The 27,405-nt window shown below is 34.9% G+C and overlaps 2 protein-coding genes across 7 annotated transcripts in view; one reads left to right on the forward strand and one right to left on the reverse strand.

The window, feature by feature from the left end:
• LOC140444608 (anoctamin-2-like) overlaps positions 1-27,405 on the forward strand; it is a 74,231-nt gene that overhangs the window by 27,594 nt on the left and 19,232 nt on the right. For 5 of the 6 annotated variants that reach the window (XM_072536375.1, XM_072536378.1, XM_072536371.1 and 2 more), the window contains exons 3-8: positions 7,384-7,620; positions 16,016-16,161; positions 17,483-17,642; positions 18,194-18,612; positions 22,180-22,461; positions 24,808-25,093. In XM_072536375.1, coding sequence (XP_072392476.1) covers positions 7,384-7,620; positions 16,016-16,161; positions 17,483-17,642; positions 18,194-18,612; positions 22,180-22,461; positions 24,808-25,093 — 1,530 coding nt within the window. Of the gene's footprint in view, positions 1-6,995; positions 7,119-7,383; positions 7,621-16,015; positions 16,162-17,482; positions 17,643-18,193; positions 18,613-22,179; positions 22,462-24,807; positions 25,094-27,405 lie in introns of those variants that run through there. The other variant, XM_072536391.1, reaches the window with a different exon arrangement.
• Positions 26-1,208, reverse strand: LOC140444632 (malate dehydrogenase, mitochondrial-like). The gene has a single exon (XM_072536398.1). The coding sequence runs from the start codon at positions 1,158-1,160 to the stop codon at positions 69-71; it is 1,092 nt and encodes a 363-aa protein (XP_072392499.1). The 5' UTR covers positions 1,161-1,208; the 3' UTR covers positions 26-68.

Raw genomic sequence — 27,405 nt, forward strand, 5'->3', positions numbered from 1 at the left:
CATGCGGTATAGTGTTTAATTCACACCGGATAGAAAAATCTTTTTATTTGTTAAGTTTTTTACAAATATCAATTAAGTCCAGCTCGTTTCATAGTCGGCGTTTTACATTTTCCCTCGCAGTAACTAACGAGTTCCGTCGCTATTTCCTCTCGTAGTTTTATTAATGTAATTGCTCGTTCCAACATACCCAGTTCGAAATTAGTCAGTGTTGGCAAACCAAAATTATGCACAACTCCCTCTTTTGAAAATTGCAGCAGCGATACCAGATACTGACAACTGGAAACCAGGTTCATTCTTACAAAGGCGTTATAGACAGCTTTTGGATCTTCTAGTATACCTGAACCTAGTGTTACAATCATATTGTTTAAAGCATACGCTTCACTAATTGGATGATATTCAGTACAGTTTTCCTTGCAATGTATTTTTGGAAATGACTCTAGCTCTACTTGCCTGAATTTTGACATCAAAATATTAGTACATCTGGCTGGTACAGGCACTGGCTTGGCTCTGCTTAGTAGTGGTACCGCAACATCTATATCTGGACCGCCTATGATTGGTACCTGGGTTATAAATGGATTCATGTCATGATATCTACCAACTAGACTATTAATAGTAATCTGTGCCATTGCAGCTGAACCAACTATCTTACCAGGATGGTAAAAATGAGACTGTTTGAACACATTAGCGACGAAAGGCGTAAATACTGATACTGGAGGAACAGCTACGACGACTAACGCTTTAGGAGCCTGTAAGGTACATTCTTTGATAACGTCATACACTCGTTGACTCTCTCCAAGAATTCGCTTCCCGATGGGTGTGTCTTGAGGCCATACTTGACTTGATAGAAGTAACACAATGTCTGCTCCCATTAAGGATTTAGGAAGATCTTTAACGTGCGGGTAAGGCTCCACTCGACATTTTGTGTCAATCTGATTTAATACTTCAGCTAGATTTGTAACTTTTCTGTCCCCTTGAAGTTTTACTTTTGATATTATTGGATTTTGCTTGAGGAGGAAACTGGTCATTTTCCCTAGAGGAGTATGGGCGTTCAAAAGACATACTTGGATCGAAGATCTTGTAGATTCCGTCGAGAAATTTTTGGTGGAAAATGATTGTGTGGAATAGTTTGAAAAAAGCCGTTGTAAATTTGATAAATTCATATTTTAAACTATTTTTGTTCTTAAGTCATGATGACATATGATTTTGACGTTAATTGTTACAGAAGGTAAAGTTTATGGTTTGTTTATGAAATTGACTGTTTGCAGAAAGCCTCGAGGCCATTAAGAAGAAAATACAGCACAAGAAGACGAAATAAGTTGTTAGGTTAGGATCGTGTTACTTAAAGACATAGACACTTGAAGATCTTCTGTTATCTGGGCTCAAACCAATCTCTTCTTAACATACCTCGTCTAAACATCTCAGACCATTTATTCTTTGACCTTATTTTCAGTGCCAGTATACAATACCTGGCCTTATCTGTTTGCCATTATGCTAAATTCAGTACTAAATTTAGTACTAAAAATATTGTAACTACAAAAATGAGATGCGGGCGCCGATTCAGTACTAAAAATTAGAGCATGTTCTAATTTCTTGTACTAAAAATGATGAAACATTACCTAAAAGTGAGGTTATTCTCAGCTGGTCTTATATTTTATAACATTTTTTTAAACATTTGTAAAATGTTTTTATACGTCCAAGGCATACATATTCTACTTTTATATGCCAAAGTCATATACAGGGTGGTCCTTAAGTAATTGTACAAACAGAAACCGTAGATTCTGCACTTTAAAATATTACGATTTAAGCCAACTTGTTTTAATAAAATGTTGATATTAAGAAAGATACAGGGTGTTAAAGTGGAAATTTAAAATTTTATTTTTCGCTATTACTTTTACGTTTGTAAATATTTTTGGATAAAAATTTACAGTTGGATGCTTTTGAGAAGGAAAAATTATAATTTTATACTTTCTTTAATGTAACTAATAGAGGGCGCCACATATGCCACATGTGTGGCATAAATTTGCGCTTAACTTTTTTGCTCTTTAAGTTAGCTCTATTTTTGTTAAAAAATATTAAAGATACATTATTTGTACAAAGAAAAGGTATACTTGATAGTAACCTAAAAATTCAACCGTTTTCGAGATAAATGCATTTTATAAGTCAGCTGCACAATAATTCTTAGTTTGATATTTGTGCGGTAAAGCACTGAATACCTGTAGATACGCATAATTCATAGTTTATTCTTATTAAAACAACTCAAAGGTGATAATCACAAAATGGTTTGTTATATGTCCAATATCTTATTGGAGAAAAGATATTCCATCTCCTTCTTTAGATGCCGTGTCCGTAGTCAGACGTTGGCCGTCATCATGTTTACAATTTCCCTTTGCTATCGCTTCTATAATGGCGTTGTATTACTTTTTCTCTATTGTAAAATGCTAAAAACCCAAAATATGTGGTTTATGCAAGATGGTACACAACCACATTCTAGAGAGAAGACAGTTGGAACATACTTAAATACAACTTTTCTGAACGTTGGATTGGTCGTGGTAATCATATTCCTTGGCAATGTGGTGAGATATTGATATAATTATTTAATTCATAAAAAATCCGAAAAGAATACTTAGTTCATTACGTAAATTGTTTACTCAGTTTTATTAGGACGAATAGAAACTAGAGCACAGGTATTTAATTACACATATGTGTCCTGTTTCATAATATTTTTGCTACAAATCTAACCTGAAAGACTCAGCATTTTTACAAAAACATCATCGTTTTCCTAATAACCGATATTGTTATAAATATATAGTAAACACACAGGCAATTTAGTTCAGCATAATATTAGTTCGTTAGTAAATCATAATAGTCCATTTGTTCGAGATGTAATTATAGTTACTCATAATCTGTAACGTAATCATATAAATAAGTAATGTCATCGATATATTCATCCATTATACATTATAGCCACCACATAGCCCCGAATTTAATCCGCTTGATTTTGGTGTATGAAGCGGACTAAAATAACGTATCTATAAGAATCCCATAAACATTCGCAACCAACTATGGGAAGAAATAAATACTCAGCAGTTTCTTTAGAACCAATGATGCTATTTAATATGAGACGATCTTTTATGGAATATATTGACAAATGAATTAAAGAAAATGGTGGACATATCGAGCACTTACTTTGACAAAAAGTTATGTTATTTAGTTTAACTATTTCTTAATTTGATTTGTAAACAAAATGTTTTGATTATGACTTTAATTTTACATAAAACGTAAAATGTTTGATGTAAAATCCTATTATTCTGTTATTTTGTCAAATCCTATTATTAATTATTCTGCTGATATATTTATTTTATTTAATATTTCGTTCACTATTAACTTTAGTTAAAGGTATTTTCTACCAAAATTCAGAAGTATTAATGTTTTTGTCTATTTTTTCTTCGTTGCCTGGAGTAATTGCCTTAGATCAGAACTATGCAGCTGCTTTTTAAAAGGCGATTATCTCGAAAACTGTTGAGTTTTGAAGTTATTAACAAGTATACCTTTTTTTTTGTTAAAATAATGAATCTTTAATATTTGTTATCTCAAATACAGGTAACTTAAAGAGCAAAAAAGTTAAGTGCAAATTTATACCAGATATGTGGCATAAGTAGCGCCCTCTATCAGATATATCAAAGTGTGCATCAAATTATAATTTCTCATAAAATTACCCAGTTGTAAATTTTCATACATAAATGTTTACAAACATGAAAGTTATAGCGAAAAATAAAATTTTAATTTTGCACTTTAAAACCCTGTATCTTTCTTAATATCAACATTTTATTAAAGCAATTTGGCTTAAATCGTAATATTTTTAAGTGTAGAATCTACTGTTTCTTTTTGTACAATTACTTAAGGACCACCCTATATACTATAACCAACTATGGGCAAATATACGAGATATTGTGTTACATAAATCGGTTGAAATATTAAGCAAAACCAAGTCAGAAAAAAGAAATCATTGGGTTGATCATGAGTGCGAAATGGTCACAAATAGAAAGAACGCAGCATATCAAAATACTATCGACACAGGTTGTACACTGAGAAAAACAGAAGAGTATAGACGTCTTAGAAGAGAGGAAAAACTTATCCATCTACGTAAGAAGAGGGAATACGAGAATTTAAACCACGAATATAAATTTGTAAAGACACTAACGGTGGAATTCTACATGATAATAACTAAGTTCTTAACAGATGGGCACAACATTTCAGCGAACATCTAAATTTAAACGGTATTGAAGGAGGTTAAAACATAGAAAATCAACAAAATCTACTACTACCACAAGTCCTAATTCACTTGCCGCGTCCGCAAGCCTTGTAAAACACTCCACCATGTCCCTCATACTTCTGCCTACTATAATTATATCGACAGCGAACGAGAATTTGCTTCGTTGTATTAAAAATAGTTCCATTCATTCTAATAATATTTAATTGTCTGATTGCCTTTTCCAAGGCAATATTAAAGAGGAGACACTCCAGCGCGTCCCTTTGTTTTAGACCATTATTATTGTCAAATAACATAGAGTTTTCTCCTTCAATTCTAACGCATGAGCTTACGTTTTGCATTGTTAGTTGTGTCAACTAACTTAGGTGGGATTCCAAAGTCTATCACTGCATTATATAATGCAGTTTTTTTCATACTGTCATAGGCTGATTTGAAGTCGACGAAGAGATGATGTGTATCTATGGTATATTCTAGTGACTTTTCTAGAATCTGACTACTTGCTTGAATTTGATGTGTAGTTGACTTTCCAACAGTAAATCCGCATTGATATTGGCCAACTAAGTCTTTCAAACAATACATTGCCGAAGATTTTATACGCATATGCTAACAGGGTAATGCCTCTATAGTTCTTACACTCCAGTTGATCACCCTTTCTATGAAACGGACATATTATTCCCTTTAGCCACTCTCCTGGTACCAATTCATTCTGCCATATAAGTATTATTCGTTTATGGATTGCTGCAAAAAGTTGATCGCCACCTTTTTATACATTTCCGAACAGATTTAATCGATTCTTCTTTATTGTCTTTTAGTTTTAGGATGGCATTTGATACTTCTTCTCTTGTTGGGTCTTCACTGTGTAGTTGACGATGTAGATTTTGTTGATTGTCTATGTTGTAACCTTCTTCAATATCGTTTATATTTAGATGTTCGCTGAAATCTTGTGCCCATCTATTAAGAACTGAGTTTTTATCATGTAGAATTTCACCGTTAGTGTATTTACAAATTTTTAATCGTGGTTTAAATTCTCGACATCTAAGGTATGGTCCTAAAGTTTTGGGAAAAATTTCAAAAGCATATATCTCTGACCACAATAATCTTATATTTTTATTAAATTATTTAACAATTTAACTTAACTATCCTTATTATAAATCAAAATTCAAATGACAGACAAGGACCATTATTTTCGATTTGCCTAATAATTCCCCTGACACGTTGCATCATCCTTTGGATGACGTTTAAGGCTTCGCCTCGAACAACACCAATGTAGGGCTGTGAGATAAAGCCAGCCTCAGAAATTGCACACCATACCACAATTTTGTCCTCAAATTTTTTCTTACTTTTGAATTTTAATTCATCAAGTACATTTTCGTAATCGTTCGTATAAAACACATCGTTACCCTTCATCTCAGAGTTGGACAAAGTAAAATATTTTTCATCGTCCATCACTATCAAGTTGTTGACGAAATGCACTTGCCTTAACGCGCGGCAACATCTCGGAATTCTCTCTAATTGATCCTCTGTGTATTTTGGAGCTTTCCTTCTTTTCCGGTAGATAATATTGTTACTCGATAGGGTCCTGTATACTGTAGTCTTTCCAACATGAAATCTTCTGGCCAGTTTTCGCTGTGAGACCCCAATTTTGTTCTTAGCTGCTTCAATCAGTCTTGCCTCTCTAATATGGTTCAAAATCCGCGGTCAGCCACTTTTACGCAAGTTAACACATGGTATCCCTTCTTCAGATTCTCTGATTATGCGATAAATTGTCGATTTGCTTATGTTTTGATCTCGATAAATATTAACAATATCTCGTTTCGACATTCGCCCAACCATATTATAAACACCTCGACGAATATCAATTTTATAAGACATTTTGCAGAGCACAAACCAAAATATTCTGCTTTGTTTATTAAATGTCAATAACTGATGACATTTCTATTCCATGGCCTTCTTTGTTAAATGCATTTTGCTTCTCAATCAGACCAGGTGAAATTTTTCCCAAAACTTTAGGACCATACGTTATTATTTATGGATTTGCAGTATTTCCTCGTTTCATTTTTATCGAATAAACTTTGTATCTCATTGAAAGTGTTTTGTTCATATTCCCTTTTCTTATGTCGATAGATACGTTTTTCTTCTCTTTTAAAACGTCTATACTCATATTTTTTTCTCCGTGTACAACCTATGTCGATGTTTTTTTGATATGCTGCGTTCTTTCTATTTGTGGTCATTTCGCTCTCATGGCCACATTTTTTATTTCTTTTTAAATAATAACATTTTTACAGTTACTGTAGCCGCTATTTGTCTCTTATCTTCCTGCCATATTTTTGTAGCTAATTTTGCAAAATTCTTATCAAGAGAGCCCTTGTTCACTTTTCCCGATTTTTCCTGCTGGTAGGGTCTTCTTGATTCTGATTGTCAGACAACTTTCACCTGACTAATAACTGTTCGTATTATCACTTCTTCTCTGGTCTCTTTCTCATTGGCGATTTTATTCTTGTCTAGGTCCATGTCCTTGACCTTATCGAAGACTGTTGTACGGATTATAAGTGTACTATTTGAATATTGTTCTTTATTTAATTGATAAATAAACAACAACAATTCTTATAACTTGCTAATTATTTATTATTATATAAAAGTATAAGTAACTTTAATTCACGCTTATCGCGATTTTTATATCAATATATGAACTTATCGCTTTTTACCAACGGTTACATGTTGATATCGCACTAGTAAGACCATTTCAGTTCTAAAGCACGTAACAATAAGAATGTTCTAAAAAAAAATTGTTTTTTTTGTATAAACAGGACAAAAAGTGTATAAGGATATGTATGCGTTTGAGAGTAAGGTAATGCCACTGCTTTTATTTTACGATTTGTTATTTTTATCTGTTAAAATGTGTTTAGATGCCTGTACATCGTGTCAATCGAGATCCATGTTTCTATTTTGTACCTTGTTGTGAGCATACATACGTTGTACTTTAATTATGTATTGTCTGCCCCACAAATGATTAGTATGAAGTAATATAACCGTATATTCTAACAATCACTATTTAAACGACCATACAAAACATTTCTATTCCGTAATCTTCTAATCTTCTTTTTTTCCATCAGAGATGGAGAAATTTCTCAAGCAGTGACTTGAGCGTCGACTTCGTCCTGGCTTACGACGACCAAGGTGAACAGGAAGATGTCGACAAGAGAGTCATGTTCGAGCACAATTTGGAGTCTACCGGACTTTTACTGGAGAGAGAAGAGAACCAGAGAATACATTTCGTGAAGATCCACGTCCCGAAAGATGTGACTATGAGATTCGCTGAGATTCTGAAGTTGAGGTTGCCCATAAAAGATGTAAGTAATATTTTCATTTGTATTTAGTAGCAGTCACTACTAGTAGTATTTAGTAGACAATTTATTAAAAATAATTTCTGGTGTGAAATGTATTTAATTGTTTATTTGAAGTATTTCATAACTTATTAACCGATGAGTTTGATAGAGAACCAGTAGTATTAGCAGAGACAGTAAGAGCAATGGTTCCGAAAATAACAAACAAGCATGTTGCTCAAGCACCACATGAAAGAAAGGAATGGATAATAGTTGCAATACATGATATTCCTAAAAGAAGATGAAGGAAATAGGGTAAAGTCTAGAAAAACAAAGGAACTGTGTGTTAGTGTCAGAAACAAAAATAAATTTGATGTTCAACTATACACAAATTATCAATTGTTCAAGTCGTCTTCATAAGACAGTCGTGGTATGAACATTATATATATCTAATCTATATTGTAATCAAACCGCTAACCGCTACCGTACGCCAAGGTAAGAGTTGACAAATACCCGAGATATCAAAATATAGAGAAGAGTTCGCTGGCGTTGCGTGCTGTCAGCACTACTCTTTAAGGTCTACAGTGAAGCGGTATTTAAAGAAGCGCTCTCAGAGCTCAGAGTCAAGAAGAACTTGAACGGCAGTCAACAGAGTCCGCATAGCCATGATGATTTCTAACTTTCGATAGAAGATGGAACTTAAAGAAGAAGATTTCAGGTGTCAAGAAATATGTCCTAGGTTTTCTTTTTCTTATCTTCATTCATTTTATCTCTGTTTTTTTCATTCCTTCCATAACTCCGTCGTTTGTGACGTGATCTAAATATTTTAGGGCTACGTCGGTATATTCACATTTTAAACTTTTAAACTTAAACGGTTCATTGTACCAACTTTCATGGTCTAAGCATCTACTCCATACAACAAGACGGAGTATACGTAGCATTTGATAATTCTGAGACTTGTTGTTGTATTCTGAAGATTTGGTGCTCTTGCCATTTCTATTCTTGTTTTTGTTCCTAAGTTTGGTCTAGGTTGTCTACTAGGTTATCCAGTAGTCCAAGTTAGGATCTCTGCATTTTTGTAGTAGAACCGAGAGACTGAGCAACGCTTCTTTAGGCTCATGTATTCTTTGTTCCTGGGTTTTCCGTTCTCTTCAAATGTTTGTTCTTTGTGATGTTTAAGGCAACTTTAAGTTTACCTGATAGTGTCCTATGTCAAACCTTCTAGAGATCGTTTCTTGACTCAGTAATTATTATTATTATTGCTACCTAATATCTAAGATTTGTTGATAGCTGTTATATATACAATTTATGGAGCCATAACACCACTTTGTTCCACTATAAACAACTTTCTTCTTCTTCTTCTTCTTAGCCTTCTGTCGTCCATGTTTGGACATAGGCCTCTCCCAACTCCTTCCATCGGTCTCTATCTTGAGCAACATATTTCCAATTTGGTCTTCCTCTTGGTTGTTTACTTTCGAAAAGGGCTCCAATATTGTATTGTATATATAAAAAACTTGGGACTGAATAATTGGAAATGGATGACATAGAAGGCAGATATAGCAAATGAAATTCACAGGCATATTCTCTAATACCGCCGTATGGGTTATCAATACTTGCAGTCGTACTTTTATTAAGGATTCATTGTGTTCAAATGATTTGTCTTGCTAAAATATGAAAACAAAAGATATTGTTTAATTGTTATAACTAAATTTATATTATCTTTCATCAACATAAATCTCAAACGTAGTTTGGATACCACATTCACGTCTTAACGTAACATATTCAAATATTATTCTAAAACCTAACCTAACATAACCTAAATAACCTAAAATGAATTAAGGTATTACAATTGTTGAGCACAAACAATAATAAATAGGTCATTATATTTTTTCGTATTGTTTGAGCGAATTTTTTCATTAATTCCATTTTTTCTACCCTTAAAGACATTCGATGACATTGCAACGCGAATTGTAAGTGTTAAGTGTGTATCTACGTGATTGTTTATAGAAACATTCCTACTTCCAAGTAAAAAGTACGCCATAAAAAGATTCAGGGCCAATTACAGTGTTTTTTGTTCGTAAATTTAAAGGTTTACATAATTTATTTTTTAAATATAATAATATTTGTGAATTAGATATTTTAAAAATTACTATTTATAAATTTTAACGTTAGATTGATGTATTGTGCATGATCTATAATAATAATGATGATCTGTTGATTATTTTTTGATACATTTTACTTTCGAATATAAACCCCATTTATTAGTCTCCATTCCCTAAACATGGCCATTGAGCAGAAGAAAAAACATTGTTGTAGATTGTAGAATAAATGTGTCATTTGGCATCAGAAGACCTTTCCTCGGTAAAATATGAAAGCTTTTTCTTGTATACTCTATATCTATGTGTATGGATTTAGGATAGATTTTAGCTTGCTTTCGAATAGGTATTAATGAAGTAAGGAAAAGGGGAGAAAATCTAACCACACCCCAACCAGGTCAATTGTGGCCTAGATAAAGAAGAAGAAGAATCATTTATTGGTTAGTTTCTTTTCTACGATGACTGACTGATCATTAAAAGAATAGTCAGACTAAAATGCAGTTGGACAGAACACATAGCGATAATTACAGATGGTCGATGGAATGGGCTGTTGGAATGGAGACCATGTGATGACAAGGGCGTAGGGCGATCACCAGTACGAAGGACTGACGAGTTAAAGAATATGAATAAGTACTGGATGCAAGCGGCGCGTGATATATGGCATTATCATTTTTTACTAACAAGATGAGGAGGCCTATGTTCAGAAAGGAACGTTCGAGATTGAGTGATGTTGTTCTAGCTACTTTTGGGTCAACTCCTACGCTAAACAGGTATGTTTCGGTCCTTGCTGAGCTTCATTGTGCTTTTGCTGCTACTTCTAGGTAGGTACTTTTCATCTTCGAAAATATGGCCTTTAACACGATCCAGCACTATAGTTTATAGGTGAGTAAGTCTTCTTTGAATATTACTTATATTACACAGAGATGTTCGTAATATTCATAGATTTCAAAAACGCTTTTGATACAATTAAGTAATCAGACGAAAATGATGGAAGGGCTAGAGCGTCTTGGAATCCTTGAAAAATTAAGACATATGCTAACAGTGAGTCTAAAAAAACACTACAGCAAAGAGAAGTTTAAACGGAACAATTTTTAAGGAGATTAAGTAAGTAAGTAAACAAAGGCGTGAAACAAGGTAACTCTATTTCCCCGACACCGTTTAACCTAATTTTAGAAGCAATAATAAGGAAGACAAACTTCGTAAACAAAAATATTATTACAGATCAACTTCAAGTAATAGCATAGGCAGATGATCTAGTCCTCATAGCAAAGACGAAGATGGCACTTGTAAGAGCAATTGATAAATTAGGTAAGGAAACAAATAGAATAGGGCTAGAGATAAACCAGCAAAAAAACAAATATGCCGATAGGGGAGGATGACACAAAAACAAAAAGTAAGTAAGAAAGTTCGTCTAACCTTCGGGCTAAGGTCTAGTGTTGGGCTTTTCAGGTCGCGCAGGCGCCCATAACATTACTTAACGACGGCGGCTTTACGTGCCCTCCGAAGCACGATATCAGCTCAGTTAATTAGAAATTGAAAAATTTTCGGTGCCGGGATTCGAACCCAGGCACTCCAGCTTGATAAGCCTGTAACATAGCCACTGAGAAACGGCTGCCACTACAAATCAGAAATAACTAATAACGCAGAACCATAAATTTGAAACTGTATCCACCTTTAGCTACTTGGGAGTAACAATAGGGAAAACCGGAAAAGAGAGAACATAGGAAAGAATTCGGAAGGGCAAAAAACATATGGGATGAATAGAAACCTGCTGAGGAGCAAAACACGTAAGAAAGAGAACAAATATGAACCTGTATAAGACCCTAATAAGACCTTTTTTGGTAGAAACGACGACAATTAACAAGAAAAAGGAAGATAGCCTTCTGAAATTTGAAATAAAAATAATGAGAACCATACTGGGCCCCAATGTATTAAGAGAAGGAGAGAAAAGAATGAAAACAAATGCCGAAATTGAAGAAGAATTAAAGGGAGAAAATATAGTCAGATACATAAAATCTCTTGGCTTACAATGGATAGAACATATATAGAAACGGTCACATTCAGATATGCTGAGAACACAGCAAGCTATAAATGAAAAAGGGGAATAATCTACGTTACCCAAATATAGGATTTGAACTCTATGGCGTTAGCTATAATATCTAGGGATTATAGCGTAATATAAAGCTTCATGAACGATACCGTCTGGGTTTGTTATGGTATTTCCAGTATTGTGTTCACGCCACTATCTATTTTTAGTCTATTTCATGAATTTTTTCCGATTTGGCAACATAGCCGCGTATGCAGATATTATGCTATATGTGAAGCCAGGAAGAGTCCCTAAAAGCACCCCAAGACGACAGCACTCAAATAAGGGACGAGATCAGTGATACAGCCTTCAGAGCGAGCGGACATAATACTTATTAGCGTTCATATATTCATGTATTGTGTAATTCAAAATAAATTCAGTTTTTCACACAGAGTTTGACTATTTACCAGCGGCACACGCGAAGTGCAAATCAAGTCATTTACACTTTGATGATCTGTGTCTGCGGTTTGAATTCTCTCTCTAGATATTTGACTTTTGACAAAAAAAGTTATCTAGATTCCTAAGTGGCGCCTAAAACCCGGAGTTAAGGCGTCGCGATCTCTCACTATTCGTGCTCACGTCACAGAATCAAGAGCGACCACGATCGAACATGCAGTGCCTCTCCATCACTGCAAGGTATGACGGTATGACGTCAATCGCAAAGGATGATAGTTTTTATTAATTCTTTAATGTAAACTAAAAACAAACGAAAATAAATGCTTTGTTCTAAATCAACTTTACTTTGTACTTGGAAGTGAACTGCACGATGTTTTGCTTTAGATTTACACATGTACCTATTTCACTCATAAACAATCTGTTCTAATCATTTTACACTATACATTAATTTAATTCAATTAAATTGCACTGCTGTTTCTCATTATCACTCTTAGATTTCTAAACTGTGTTTGATACGAAAAATGCATTAACTTTTTATGTTAAAATATATTTAAAACTTCTAGAAACACATATATAGAACAAAAAATGTTGTCAAATAACCTTCAGCCCGTTTTTATAGTAAAATTTTAGTGTTTCATTTGCATGTTATTTTATTTTCTATTTTACTACCAGGGTTTTATAAAATGATCTAGCTACACTCTCATTGAGACATAATAACGGATTTTCTATGTTGAATTTTTCTACTACAATATCAGATATAGTCCAGTGGTTAGAGATTTGATCTCTAACAGTGGCCTGCCGTGACATTTGCAGAAACGGATGCAAACTAAATGAAATTATAAAAATACTTACTAAACTTTCTACTTGTAATGCAGTTCTATTCTTCTGTCATCCTTGGCAAACTCGTTTATGACAGCCTCATAAAAACTGAGATATTCAGACATTTCTTTAATAAGTTCTTCTTCGATTGACAAAATCGCTAAGTTAGCTAGCTTCTCCTCACTTGTGGAATTTCTGACAAAGTTTTTAATCCGATTTAGTACAGAAAAACTTCGTTCTACAGACGTACTTGTAGTAGGTATTGTCATCACTAAGTCACATAATTTTGAAACCTCACTATATGCTTCATCTAGTTCAGTTTGTTTAAGAAATGACAGCATTTTAGAACTATATAGTATCAGTTTGTAGAGATGTTGAGAAGCATACAAAACGCATAGTTGGAAATATAGGAAAAGAATGTCAAACAAATTTGCATAATGCTTTTTTAGACAATTAAAAGCCTCTTCCGGTAAACTAGAGTTGGCATATTTATTGAAATTGCATAACTCCACAAATCTTAACTCACAAAGGTTTTTAAATTTTTTTTTACCTTAAGTTTTCGCAAGTTTTTTGCCAGATGATATCAAATTGTTCCCTCTGTCTGTTGATTTGGACTTCGAACTCGACTTTTTTGAATACAAAATCCAATATTACTCGATTTAGTCTGCAATACATCAAATAAAATGTCTGTATAAGGAAATATTTCAGAAAATACTTGAAGCAAAACATTAAAATCAAAATCTCGTTTGAGTAATTCCAACTAACCTCTTTAAGAATTCACAGTTTTAGGGTCCCAACGGTCATGCTCCAAAATGCTTTCAAATAATTCTATTAGGGATCGTCGATATTGGGAAACTGTTTTTACTAACCTCTCATCTCCTATTTGAGTTCTATCTGGTGGGAGCTGCTCTAGAAAACCTTTTCTGAAGAATGACATCTAAAGCATGCCTTTTGGACGATTTAGAAAAAAAGCAGCCGTTCCGCTCAAGGTTTGGGACGATATTGACGATATCTGTAGTTTCATCTAGAACAATGGAAATAAATTGTGCTTCTTTTATTTCTTCTTTGATTTTTTGCAGAACAATATTTGCCACAGACTTGGTCAAATCATTTTGTATCTTATTTGAGGTACCTCGAAATACGGTAGATTGATCTAAATGATTTTTTAATCATCATCATCATCATTCAGCCTTCATTTATCATGTCGACTGCTGGACATAGACCTCCCTTCAAATCTTAAATTCTTTGCGATTTTGTGCTCTTTTTTGCCAATTTTTGGTGATACGCCTGATGTCGTCAGCCCAACATGTAGGTGGTCTTCCTCTACTACGTTTGTCTGCTCTTGGTTTCCAATTTGTAATTTTGCTCGTCCATCGTGAGTCATGCATTCTCGCTACATGGCCAGCCCAGTTCCATTTCAGTTCCGCTATGCCTTCCACAACAACAGCAATACTCGTCCTTCTTCGCAGATCTTCGTTTATTATTCGGTCCCGCAACGTCACTCCCAGTATAGACCGTCCCATTCGTCTCTGTGCCACTCTCAATTTCGAAACCGTATTCTTGGTTAGAGTCATAGTTTCTGCTCCATAGATTATGACCGGTAATATGCATTAGTCAAATACTTTTCTGTTGAGGCTAATTGGTTTGTTGGCCCTAAGTGTGTCTCACAGTTTTCCAAAGGCTGCCCACGCTAAAGTAATTCGTCTTTGGATTTCGCATGTTTGGTTATCCCTGCTAATTCTTATTTCGTGACCCAAATACGTATATTTCTCCAAAAGTTCTACCACTTTGTCTTGAATAGTTAAATGGTTATTAGGGACCATATTTGTCATAAACTTATGCTTGCCCACAAATAGAATATTACACTTTTCTTGAAAATAAAAATCCACATTTTAATAAAATGCAAAAATACAGCACTATTCATTACTGTTTGTCTGTTAGGCTTAAGAACCTGTACACGGTTGCTGTAACTCAGAATTCATCTCGCAAAAACTACTCAAATGAATCTAAATACCAAACACGTGAAACACTGCAAACGTGCTATATTACAATGTGACACTCGAGACTGCACTGCAACTGCTGTATAGCATAGTCGCCTTGTCTAAAATAAGCAATTATAATATTGCATCCGGATGTGTTGATTAGTTTTGCCGATTTTATTCCTAATTGGCCGTGTGCAAATACTTGGAAACGACGGTGCGCGTGCAACGGTGAAAACTTGCAACTTTGTTAGCATATTTCATAAGTATTTATTTGAAAAAATGGAATTTCGCAAATGCTGTTTTATAAATTGTAAAAATACAATAAAAAATAGTATATTCAAGTTCTATTGGTGTCCAACTTCCAAACACAAATTAATGCAACGAGAAAAGTGGATTTATATCGTAATAAAGCAGATGTAAGTAACATATCCCAAATTCGATCATTTTTCTTCGTGATTTACAAAGTAAATAACAGCAGCAACATGCTTGCACTTTTTACTTTTATTGTACACACAACGGCAAGACACATCTGTAATCATTCTTTTGTGATCAATCTAAAAAAAAAATAAACCATTGGAATTGGACACTTATTTGAGAAATTATAGAACATTTAAGAAATAGTTACTTACATAATATATTTTTGCTTCATATCGCCCAGAGGTGACGGAAGTGTGTCTAATAACACTTGTTTGAATTAAATAGGTTTGCCCATTTTTTCTTAATTCTTCCACATTCTTAACATGGTTTGCCACAACAAAGCTTTACCCTTTGACTCAGTAGTTGGTTTAAAAGTTAATTTATTGATTTATTTTCTGGAATCCAATTTTTATTATTGCATCATATTGCAAAATATTAATAGTGCTAACACCTTCGCTGATGTATGCCACCAGGTGTCGCTCTTCGGAACTTGCACATAGCGATTAGAAGATAGACATGATTACTGTTTTACTCTTATGAAATAAAGTTATTTGTGTTTGTCAACGATTATTCTTGCATAATACTCAACTTGATCTTACTTTTAATTTTTCTGCAATCTGTTTTAGGAAGAACAGTGTCCTCCTAAGGATAATATAATAACCAAAACTGCCGTGAAAATCTTAACAAGATTCAATGTGATGTTAGATCCTGAAAAGTTTCCTGTGAAGAAATACCAACTAACAGCCGAGTTTAACAAGGATAAAAATTATTTGTAAGTATGGTTATATCCGTTATTTTAATAAATTTTAGAGATATTTGACATTCTTAACACTGTGACCTTGAAATTAACTGTGTATTGATTTCTGGCAACAACGCACCAAATTATTGAAGTAAAAACTGAATCGGTGTCAACGAAAACTTTTTAAGTCATCAAAACCATTTTTGGGAAAAACTGGAAAAAACTATAGATCTGTATTAGTCATTTAAATAAATTCCAAAAAAAAAAGGAGTGTTTTTGACACTTTAGATGTAATGTTTGACATTTCTTAGTGTAAAATAATATGTGTATATATTGTATAAATGTTTAAATTTTGTCCACTTTTTTGTTTACATTCCTAAGATGACACAAAAAACCTTCATTTGGTCCAAGAAAAATATATTTAACCTACAAAAATACAATTTTAAGTAAAAATTTTAAATTTTAAATTTAGCTCTTCACAAGTACAGCATGAATCAATCTGACGGCGATCAAATCGTAAATTGAAGTTGTCCTTGAAAAATCTTAAGTAAAACTCATATGTGCATTTTGACTCGGGGTATTTCTCTTTAAACATATTGTATAAAATTGTAACATTCAGTCTTGCGTCCAAATATTTTATAGTCTTTCCTGCATATTTACTTTCTTTTAATGAATAACTTTCAATATCTTGTCTTATTAATAGCCTGGTATGAACACTGATTGCATGAGTGCCCAATTTTTTCCCACGAAGAACCTTCGGGGTTTTACCCATTAATAATAATGAGCGAAACCTTCTTATACGACTTATTTTAATGCCATAGAGCGACTTAAATGCTTCTAAACATACATTTTCTCTGGTTTCACCCACAATTACCTCGTATGTAAAATAAACATTGTGAGCAGCCCTCGCTTCTGCACCTTTTTCTGGGTCTATGGGTTTTTACATTGTTGCAGGTAATCAATGATTATAAAAAAATATCTTGCTCGTTCTTAGTTTCCAATGTTCTCAAATGAACGAATATCTCTTCAGCTTGGTTGTGCAAGCGCTTTGTACACTTATGCTTACATCTGAAATCAAAAAAAGTTTCGATGCCAATCTTGATATACAAGACAAGACAAAATAGAACACTTTGGAGACAAACAGGGGAGGCCTATGTCCAGCAGTGGATTGAGAGAGGCTGATGATGATGATGATGATTTTACATTATAAACTCATATAATACTTTTTTCAAAATATTATCTTCTTGTTCTATTACTTGTCTCACACCAGACAATTTGAATAACACTTCACAGGCAGTCGCTTCATGTACTAATGAAAGAAATAAATTGATGTTTATAATTATACCTTTTGCAGATTTGATGTAGATGATCCAGACTTCTTCAATACCTCTGTAAAAATAACTGTAGTCTCATATATATTAGAACGAGAAAAGTTTGGAAAAGAGGACCAAGACAAGGGAATTAAAAGACTGATAGCTGAAAACGTTTACAAAGCCGCTTATCCATTACACGATGTAAGTATTTGCTTCTTTTTATATTTGTATTTTTAGTTCGACATTTATATTTCTAGTTACAGAGTTCACTTCCAAACTTGAATACTTTGATGGCGTGCTATTGACTTCGATTCCCACGCATGTCTTGATCGAAAACTTCGATAAAAGGCAATTTGGACTGAGTAAAATAAACATGTGGATGTTTATTATATTCCAACAATACTAAACTTGCGATGGAATATTTGAAAAAGGTATAATAAAATAATAAAATATTATACAGGATGGAATTTGAAATACGTGAATTAAAACTTCACACAGAACGGAATTTAAAAATGCTACAGGGAAAGGTCAGCAATCTACCCGGTAAAACGGACCCTTCTAACTGTCATAGCAGCAGAGTTCATAAAAGGTCAAACCGTTTTAAAAAAACAAGGAGAGACAAAAAGTAAAGAATATTTATGTAGATAAAATTTTCCGGACATAAATAATCTATATACATTTCTTCATAAAAGAAAACGAACTAGTTTTTGAATGAAAGTGACTATATAAACAATATCGTTTTTTTTTTTCAGGGCGACCTCCACGATAGAACCTCCCAACGCAAGCTCCTCCTCGACGAATGGGCTTCTGTGTCGAAGTTCATAAAGTACCAACCCCTCGACGAAGTCAAAGAATACTTCGGAGTCAAATTCGCCCTGTATTTCGCATGGCTGGGATTCTACACCCACATGTTGATCCCCGCTTCCATAGTGGGCATTTTGTGCCTTATCTACGGTGCTGCCACCCTGAGTTCAGACAGTCTGAGCAGGGACATTTGTGCTGCCGCGAATGTAACTATGTGTCCGAGATGTGATAAATTTTGTGATTACTGGAACTTGCAGGAGAGCTGCACATACGCGAAAGTGCAGCATGTGATCGACAATCCTGCGACGATATTTTTCGCCGTGTTTATGTCGTTTTGGGGAACTTTGTACCTGGAGCTGTGGAAACGGTAAGTTACTTCTTCTTTGAACACTTTAATCATTTAAAAAATTTGAAATTTAGCCCAATTTTTTTAAATGGAGCCACAGATCAACTAAGACAAATATATTTATTAATATATAATATATTATATAATATATAATTTTATTAGTAGTCATATATGCCTAACCTGCAATGTTAATATAAAAAATCTTAAAAATTAAAAACCTATCTTCACCATTGGTGTCTTAGGTCTTAGTTTTCCTTACAGTATGCACAGTTTTATGTCTAGTTTATACTGCATAAGGTTATACATTAACTTAATAAAAGAAACTATGAACCAAGTTTTAGCTACATACTACCTAAATGAAAATGAACACACGAACCCTGTACCATTAAACAGGGAAGTCAAACAGGGAGATACTTTATCACCCAAACTGTTCACCTTAGTTTTGGAGGACGTTTTTAAAAACCTACATTAGAAATATAAGGGAATAAACATCAATGGCCGCTACCTCAGTAATCTACGATTTGCAGATGACATAATCCTGATAGCTACTGACCTACAAGTAATGCAAACCATGCTTTTAGAACTACACACCGAATCTTCTAAAATAGGTCTGAAAATGAATTTAAACAAAACAATAGTCATGCACTCCGAAGACACCGTGACAATAATAAACGATAAAGTTATAGAAAAAGTTGAAGAATATATATACTTAGGACAAAAAATAATACTAAATAGGGAAATTCAAACTGAAGAAATAAAAAGAAGAAGAAAGTTAGCTTGGGCAGCATTCGGTAAACTGAACCATATACTCAGAAATCAACAAATTCAATTACATCTTAGATCTAAAGTTTTTGATGCTTGCATTATTCCGATATTAACTTATGCGGCACAAACATGGACAATCACAAAAAAGAATATGAATATACTTAGAGTCACTCAACACGCGATGGAAAGAGCAATGCTAGGTATATCACTTAAGGACAAGAAAACAAACACATGGATAAGACAGAAAACCAAAGTCACCGATGTGGTGCAAAAATCATTAAAGTTGAAATGGGAATACGCTAGACATGTAGCTAGGAGCGATCTTAACAAATGGCACAGATCAATTTTAACCTGGAGACCATACCAACACAAAAGATCCAGAGGCAGACCTCTTATGAGATGGACAGATGATCTGAAAAGGAGTGCCGGGAAAAATTAGCTACAAGTAGCGTACAATAAAAAACAATGGAAAGGAAGACTTGAAGAGGCTTATGTTCAGATGTGGACGTGAATGGCTAGACGAAGAAGGTTATACATTATCATTTGTACTTTATAACACAAGCCCGGGCGATTTATTCGTCTTGAAGCTTCTGTAGGTTTTCTATTTAACAATGATCTGCAGCGCTTTTGTGCGAACGTTGTATACATTCGTCATCATCATCATTGGCTCCATAGAACAGGTTGTACCTTAAGCCTGTTCTCCTCCAATTCTTCTCGAACATCAGGAAGAAGCAGAACTAATCTGTGTTGAGAATGCCAAGAGTGACCTTGCCGAAACATCGTCAAAACAAGGGTTTTTCTAAAACTCAAAATTCAACGCTGAGTCAAACCTGGAAAACCACAGAAATTGACCATGAAGCTTATATTATGCCATTTAGAATCTAATTAAGTATGGAAAATAATATCATCAACATGGTAACCGTCACGTTGGATGCAGTTTTCGAGGCTTGCTAGCATATATACTCATATAGACTCTTTAAATACCCCCATAGAAAAAAATCACAAACACTTGTGCAGAAGGGACAAACATAATTATATTAAAAACATATTTGTAGAACTAGAGGAACCGAGAGACCGCCAAGTATCTAGAGAACTTTTCTCACAAAAGTCAAGTATCTAGCTAGAGAATTCAAACCGCAGACACAGATCATCAAAGATAAGAGTGGAAATACCATAACAAACCCAGACGGTATCGCAGAGGTGTGGAAACAATATTGTGAAATACTATTCTCTAACAACGACCCAGACAATAATACAGAGAAAAGAAGTTATGAAAAAGAACCTTAAATATTGAAATCAGAAATTGAGGCGCCAATTAAAAAGCTAAAATTCAGAAAAGCAGAAGGAGAAGATGGAATAGAAGCTGAAACACTCAAAGAAATGGGAGAATTAGGGACGGAAGTAATGCTTAGAATTTGCAATGAGCTCTGGAATACCGGAAAGTGGCCAAATGACTAGGGTAAACTTACGTTTATTCCCATATATAAAAAAGGTTCTCCGACAGATTGCAGTAATTACCGTACAGTAGCATTGATATCACACGCGAGCAAAGCACTTCTAACCATCATCAATGAAAGACTAAAATCAATTCTCTTACCACAAATTCCCCAAGAAGAATGCGGATTCATCCCAGGTAGAGGAACAAGGAAACATATTCTTAAAATTCGTCAAATTATCGAAAAATCTCGAGAGTTTAACATAGTTTAACAAGGCATAACAATGCCTTCGATACCGTAAAATGGGATAAAATGTGACATATAATTAGAGAAATGGTAACGCCAGAACATCTAATTTGTTTATTACATAAACTATATATAAATAATACTGCTAATGTAAGAGTTTATAATGTGGTTTCGAAAAACTTTAAATTAAAATCTGGAGTTCTACAGGGATGCATAATATCCCCTATTTTATTCATTATATATATAGTGAACATATTATGCGTCAAGTTTTTGAGCAATGGCAAAGTGGAGCAACGATAGGAGGAAGAAAAATCAAAAACCTACGTTATGCTGATGACACTGTTATATTGGCGTCGTCACCAGAAGAACTGGAACAAATTATGAATAGGCTAGGCACGGTGAGTACGGAATATGGTTTGAAAATAAATATGCAGAAAACCAAAGTGATGATCATCGATAGAATTAGAAACAACCAAGCAGAGATAAGAAACATGGCAGGTTACGAAGTGGTCAGGCAATTTAATTACTTAGGCTCCGTTATTACTAACAGTGGAGGATGCGAAGAGGAGATCTGACGCATCACAATGGCCAGATCGGCAACAGCGAAACTCACAAAAATTTGGAAGAACACCGACATCACAAAAAACACAAAATTACGCTTTATTGTTCGAGCAATGATATTTCCTATCGCCACCTATGCTTCAGAAACTTGGACAATAAAAAAGTCCATTCGAAGCGTATAATGGCATTTGAAATGTGGGTCTACCGTAGAATGTTGCGCATACCATGGACCGTCCATCGCACAAATAACTCAAATCTAGCAGAACTTAACATAAAACCTAGACTCATCACAACTATCAACCAAAATATACTGAGATATTTTGGACATATAACTAGAAGAAGAGAAAGTATGGAGCCAATGATAATTAAAGGTAACGTAGCGTACGTGATGCCACTACATCCTTACGAAGGAGAAAATATAGAGGAGGAGAGAACTTGTAAACATTTTAATGTGATGTAAACGGCCAATAGTTTGTCGTTGATAAATTTTTAGCAATAATTTTATTAAATACATATTGTTAGTTTTGTTTCACTTTGTTCAGTATAGTTCTAAGTGCTAAGAAACCATTCAATGTTTTAGGTATAGTGCCGAGATAGCCCACAGATGGGGCCTCACAGGTTTCGACCTGCAAGCCGAGCCACCCAGACCGGAATACTTACTGAAGTTAGCCAACGCTAAAAAGAAGAAACTCAACGTCGTTACGCAACTCCAAGAGCCGGTGGTTCCGTTCTGGAGAGTCAAATTGCCGTCTCTCATCCTAAGTTTTTCCATAGCTTTCTTCTGGACGCTGATAGCACTCAGTGTGGTGACAGGAGTGGTCGTCTATAGGATGTCAATCGTTACTTCTGACTTTCTACATAGGTACGTTTTAATTAATAAACTTACAATCAAAAAATGTAACAATTAAAAAAATTAATGTTTAGTTATTTAGTTTCACCTTTAATCATGATTAAAATAGAACAAAAAATATCAATATTATTAATTAATAATTATAAAATATGTATTGTTTAGTGTTAAGATTTTAAGTGCCACATCTTAATTAAATTCAGTGTCTTTAGATTCGTAGCTAGATTTTCTTAAAATAAATGAAATACCCAGCTTGACCTGGCTTAGAATAGATGAATGAATTCTTGTACTCACAACTGGTTGGGTAATCAATAAAACGAATTACAGCTTGATACATACTTCGACCTCTTCGATACCTAAAAAACAGGGGGCTAAAAAGTGCGAAGAATATCGAACAATCAGCCTAATGAGCCACATGTTGAAACTGTTTCTTAGAGTCATCCATGGAAGAATTTATAAGAAGTGCGAGGAACAAATATAGGACAGACAGTTCGGCTTCATTAACGCAGTGAGTACCAGAGAGGCACTTTTCGGAGTACAGGTACTGATTCAAAGATGCAGGGACGTTAACTGCGACGTATACGCGTGCTTGATCGACTATGAAAAGGCATTTGACAGAGTTCAACATCAAAAGATGATAAACATTTTAAAAGAAGCAGACCTGGATGACAAAGACCTCAGAATAATTTCAGAACTCTACTGGAATCAGACCGCATACATGAAAATTAACGAAGAAGAAACAGATCACATAAAAATACTACGTGGAGTTAGACAGGGATGTATCCTATCGCCGTTGATATTTAATATGTACTCAGAGAAAATTTTTAACGAGGCTCTTTACGGAATAGACGAAGGCATCCTTCTAAATGGTGAAAGAGTAAACAATGTTAGATATGCCGACGACACCATGGTGATAGCAGATAGTTTAGAGGGACTTTAGAGACTAATGGACAGAATAAACGAGTACAGTCAACAGTACGGACTAAACATTAATACCCACAAAACGAAACAAATGATTATCAGCAAGGAGAATATAAATGGGGCTCATCTATACATTAATGAAACGCAGATAGAGCGAGTAAAACAGTATTGCTACCTGGGAACTATTATAAACGAACAGTGGAGCAATGTACAGGAAATAAAGTGCCGCATAGGAAAGGCAAGAACGGTCTTTAACAAAATGAGCGCCATCTTCAAAAATCACACCATATCCCTAGATACAAAAATGAGACATTTGAGATGCTATGTTTTCTCTGTGTTGTTGTACGGGGCGGAGGCATGGACGCTTACAGACACCACTATTAAAAAACTTTAAGCATTTGAGATGTGGCTTTATAGAAGAATGCTGAGAATATCATGGACAGCAAGGATCACGAACAAGGAAGTTCTAGAAAAAATGAAGAAGGAACCAGAGATTGTGTTTACGATCAAACGCATAAAATTGCAATATCTGGGACACGTTATGAGAAATCAGCACCGTTACTCCCTGCTGCAGTCTGTATTGCAAGGTAAAGTCAAAGGTAAGCGAGGACACGGTAGAAGGAGAATATCATGGCTGCGGAATTTAAGAACATGGTTTAAGAAAACCTCAACGGAGCTGTTTCGAGCCGCAGCGAGCAAGGTCATGATTGCCAATATCATTTCCAACATCCGAAACGGATAGGAACCAGAAGAAGAAACATACTTCGACACTGTAGAATTTTCAAGAGGGATTGCCGGTTGAGTAAAAAAATATTGCAGTTGCAATTAAGAATAAAATTTGGTTGCAAACTCGGAAACCTTAGTCCAAATTGGGATTAAGAACCTTAGTCCAAATTGGTACCCGTATTAAAAAATTAGTCTGTCTTAACGAACAGAGTGGTTTTTACATTTTACTGCAGAACTAGACAATGACAAGATTTGAAAAGTCAGGTATATTTATATTGACAAAAACTACCTAGATAAAGTAGGGTAGTCAATATCGGTATTCTTTGCGGTTTCTTTAAAAAGGATTATCAATAATAGTCTAAAATAAATATTTAACGAGATTTTTTATTACTGCGAAAATTTTACAAAGCAATCATAAAATAATATAATGAAAACTATTTAGAGGAGAAATAAATGTCTACTGGGTGTTTAACAAAATTTAGCAAAATAAAAAGTCATCAAAGAACTCACGTGCGGCAGATTAGAATGCAGGTGGAAGAATGTTAAGATACGCTGTTGAAATAAAGCAAAAACTGGTTATATCAGCGTTGGTGATAATGCATTATCACCAACGTCATTGGCCGGCAATGTAGAGGGAAAATTTTAATTCGTAGTACTAACCGCCACTATTATATTTATAGTATTACTATATTTATGTTTTTTGTTTTATTTTAGTGACAATACTAGCTATAGAATATACGTAGTGCCCATAACCGCTGGTTTAATCAATTTAACCTGCATCGTTATCTTGAACTTCGTCTACGGTAAGTTGGCCCAATGGCTAACGGAAATGGAGTTGCAAAGGACTCAAACGGAGTTCGATGAAAGTTTAGCGATCAAAATATACATGTTCCAGTTTGTCAATTATTATTCGTCCATTTTCTACATAGCTTTCATTAAAGGCAAGTTTGTAGGCTATCCTGCGAAGTACAACAAGATATTTGGATATCGGCAAGAAGAGGTAAGTCAGTTGGAAATATTAAGATCCAATAATTGTTTTCTTTTAACACTTATATGAACGACGTGATACAAATGTACCAATAAAGTTTTTAGTATATATTATTGCACACATATATAAACTTTTCACAAAAATTATTAAAAAAAGACTGGACGCTAAATTAGACTTCTATCAGTCTAGAGAACAAGCTGGATTTAGATCGGTATACAGCACTAACGACCACTTACTAGTGATAAAGAACCTGATAGAGAAGTATGCAGAATACAACAAACCATTTTCACTGATATTTTTCGACTACGAGAAGGCATTCTATACCATAAGCCATCAGAAAATGTTAAAAGCATTGACAGAGTGCCGAATAGACCATCGCTACACTAACATAATCAAATATATCTACCAAAATGCCACAGCTGGCGTAAGACTATCTGAACGAACACAGTCATTTAAGATTTGCAGATGACACCGTCCTTATAGCCTATCGGATGACTGATGCAATAATAATGTTTGAACAATTATATCACGCTTCCTTGGAGGTCTGACTAAAGATTAATATGAACAAGAAGCAAATAATGACTAATCTGGTGCTAAATCGAAATATTGCTGTTGATGGAAGGGATATTGGACAGACTACATCGTATAAGTACTTCTTCTTCTTCAGTGCCTTATCCGGTCCGGATGTTGGCGATCATCAAGGCTATCATGGTTTTGTTGACTGCTCTGCGAAACAGCTCCGCTGAGGTCATCCCAAACCATTGTCGGAGATTTTTCAACCACGAGATACGACGGCGTCCCGGTCCTCTTCTGCCAAATACTTTACCCTGCATAACAAGTTGAAGAATTCGATATTTTTCTTCGTTCCGCATCACGTGGCCGAGGTACTCAAGCTTGCGTTGTTTAATTAAATTAAGCACTTCTTTTTCTTTTGTCATGCGCTGTAGGACCTCAACGTTGGTGACATGGTCCACATAAGATATTTTTAGTATCCTTCTGTATATCCACATCTCGAAGGCTTCGATTCGTTTTTCAGTGGCTTGCGTCAGTGTCCAGGCTTCAACTCCATACAGTAACACTGGAAGAACGTAGCACCTCACTATTCGCATCTTGGTTCCCAAACTGAGATCACTGCAGCACAGCAAGGATCTCAACTTAATAAATGTAGACCGTGCCATTTCAATTCTGGATCTAATCTCTTGAGCGTAGTCCCATTGTACGTTGAGGGTAGTTCCGAGGTAAGTGAATCTGTCGACTCTCTGGATCTCTTCGCTACCTGCCATTAGTGCCCCGGGATCTAAATTTGTACGGCTGACAACCATGAATTTAGTTTTCTTAATTTTAAGGTTCAGTCCGTATGTTACGCTCACAGTTCGCACTCGGTCTAGTAACGCCTGCAGATCGTTTAGGCTGGTTGCTAGTAACACAGTGTCATCGGCGTAGCGGATATTATTGATGTATTCACCGTTCACTCGGATTCCCATGTCTAGGTTTGTGAGGGCTTCATTAAAAATCTCCTCAGAGTATATATTGAAAAGAGTCGGCGATAGCACACATCCTTGTCTTACTCCTCGCATGATCTTCACTTGGTCGGTCAGCTGGTCTTCGACCTTGACTTGAGCACGCTGGTTCCAATATAAATTCATGATGATCCGAATGTCCTCATCCAATCCAACTCTTTGTAGTGCGGTGACCATCTTCTGGTGCTGACAACGGTCAAATGCCTTGGCGTAGTCAATAAAACAAATATAGACATCACAACTGACATCGCGGCATCTCTGAAGTGGGACTTGTAAGGTGAAAAGTGCTTCACGTGTACCCATGGAATTGCGGAATCCGAATTGCATTTCACCGACATTTTCTTCGCATTTCTTGTAAATTCTGGCATGTATGATTTTAAGAAAAATTTTAAGTGCATGACTCATAAGACTGATAGTTCGGAAATCTTCGCACGTTTTCGCAGATCGTTTTTTTGGTAGCGTTACAAATGTTGACAATAGCCATTCCTCTGGGATATTACCTGAATCGTATATGGCGTTGAACAGTTCAGTTAACTCCTTCGTGCTCACTTCACTCATCACCTTAATAAGTTCAACGGGTATTTCGTCCGGACCTGTAGCCTTACCATTCTTAGACTGTTGTAAAGCAGCCTTTACCTTATAAGTACTTAGGACATGAAATTCGGTTGGGCAGAGATAATCAGACTTGTGAGCTCCTACGTCGTCTAGGATTAGCCTGGGCAGCGTTTGGTAAATTAAACTATATATTTAAATCGGATCTACCCATATGCCTCATATGACAGATAAAAAGATCTGAGGGAGACC

The sequence above is a fragment of the Diabrotica undecimpunctata genome, chromosome 1 (assembly GCF_040954645.1).
Source record: "Diabrotica undecimpunctata isolate CICGRU chromosome 1, icDiaUnde3, whole genome shotgun sequence".
Taxonomy (NCBI): Eukaryota; Metazoa; Arthropoda; class Insecta; order Coleoptera; family Chrysomelidae; genus Diabrotica; species Diabrotica undecimpunctata.

What these genes read in the sequence shown, in the direction of transcription:
- LOC140444632 (XM_072536398.1), bottom strand. Translation starts at nt 1,160, where the DNA reads ATGAATTTATCAAATTTACAACGGCTTTTTTCAAACTATTCCACACAA.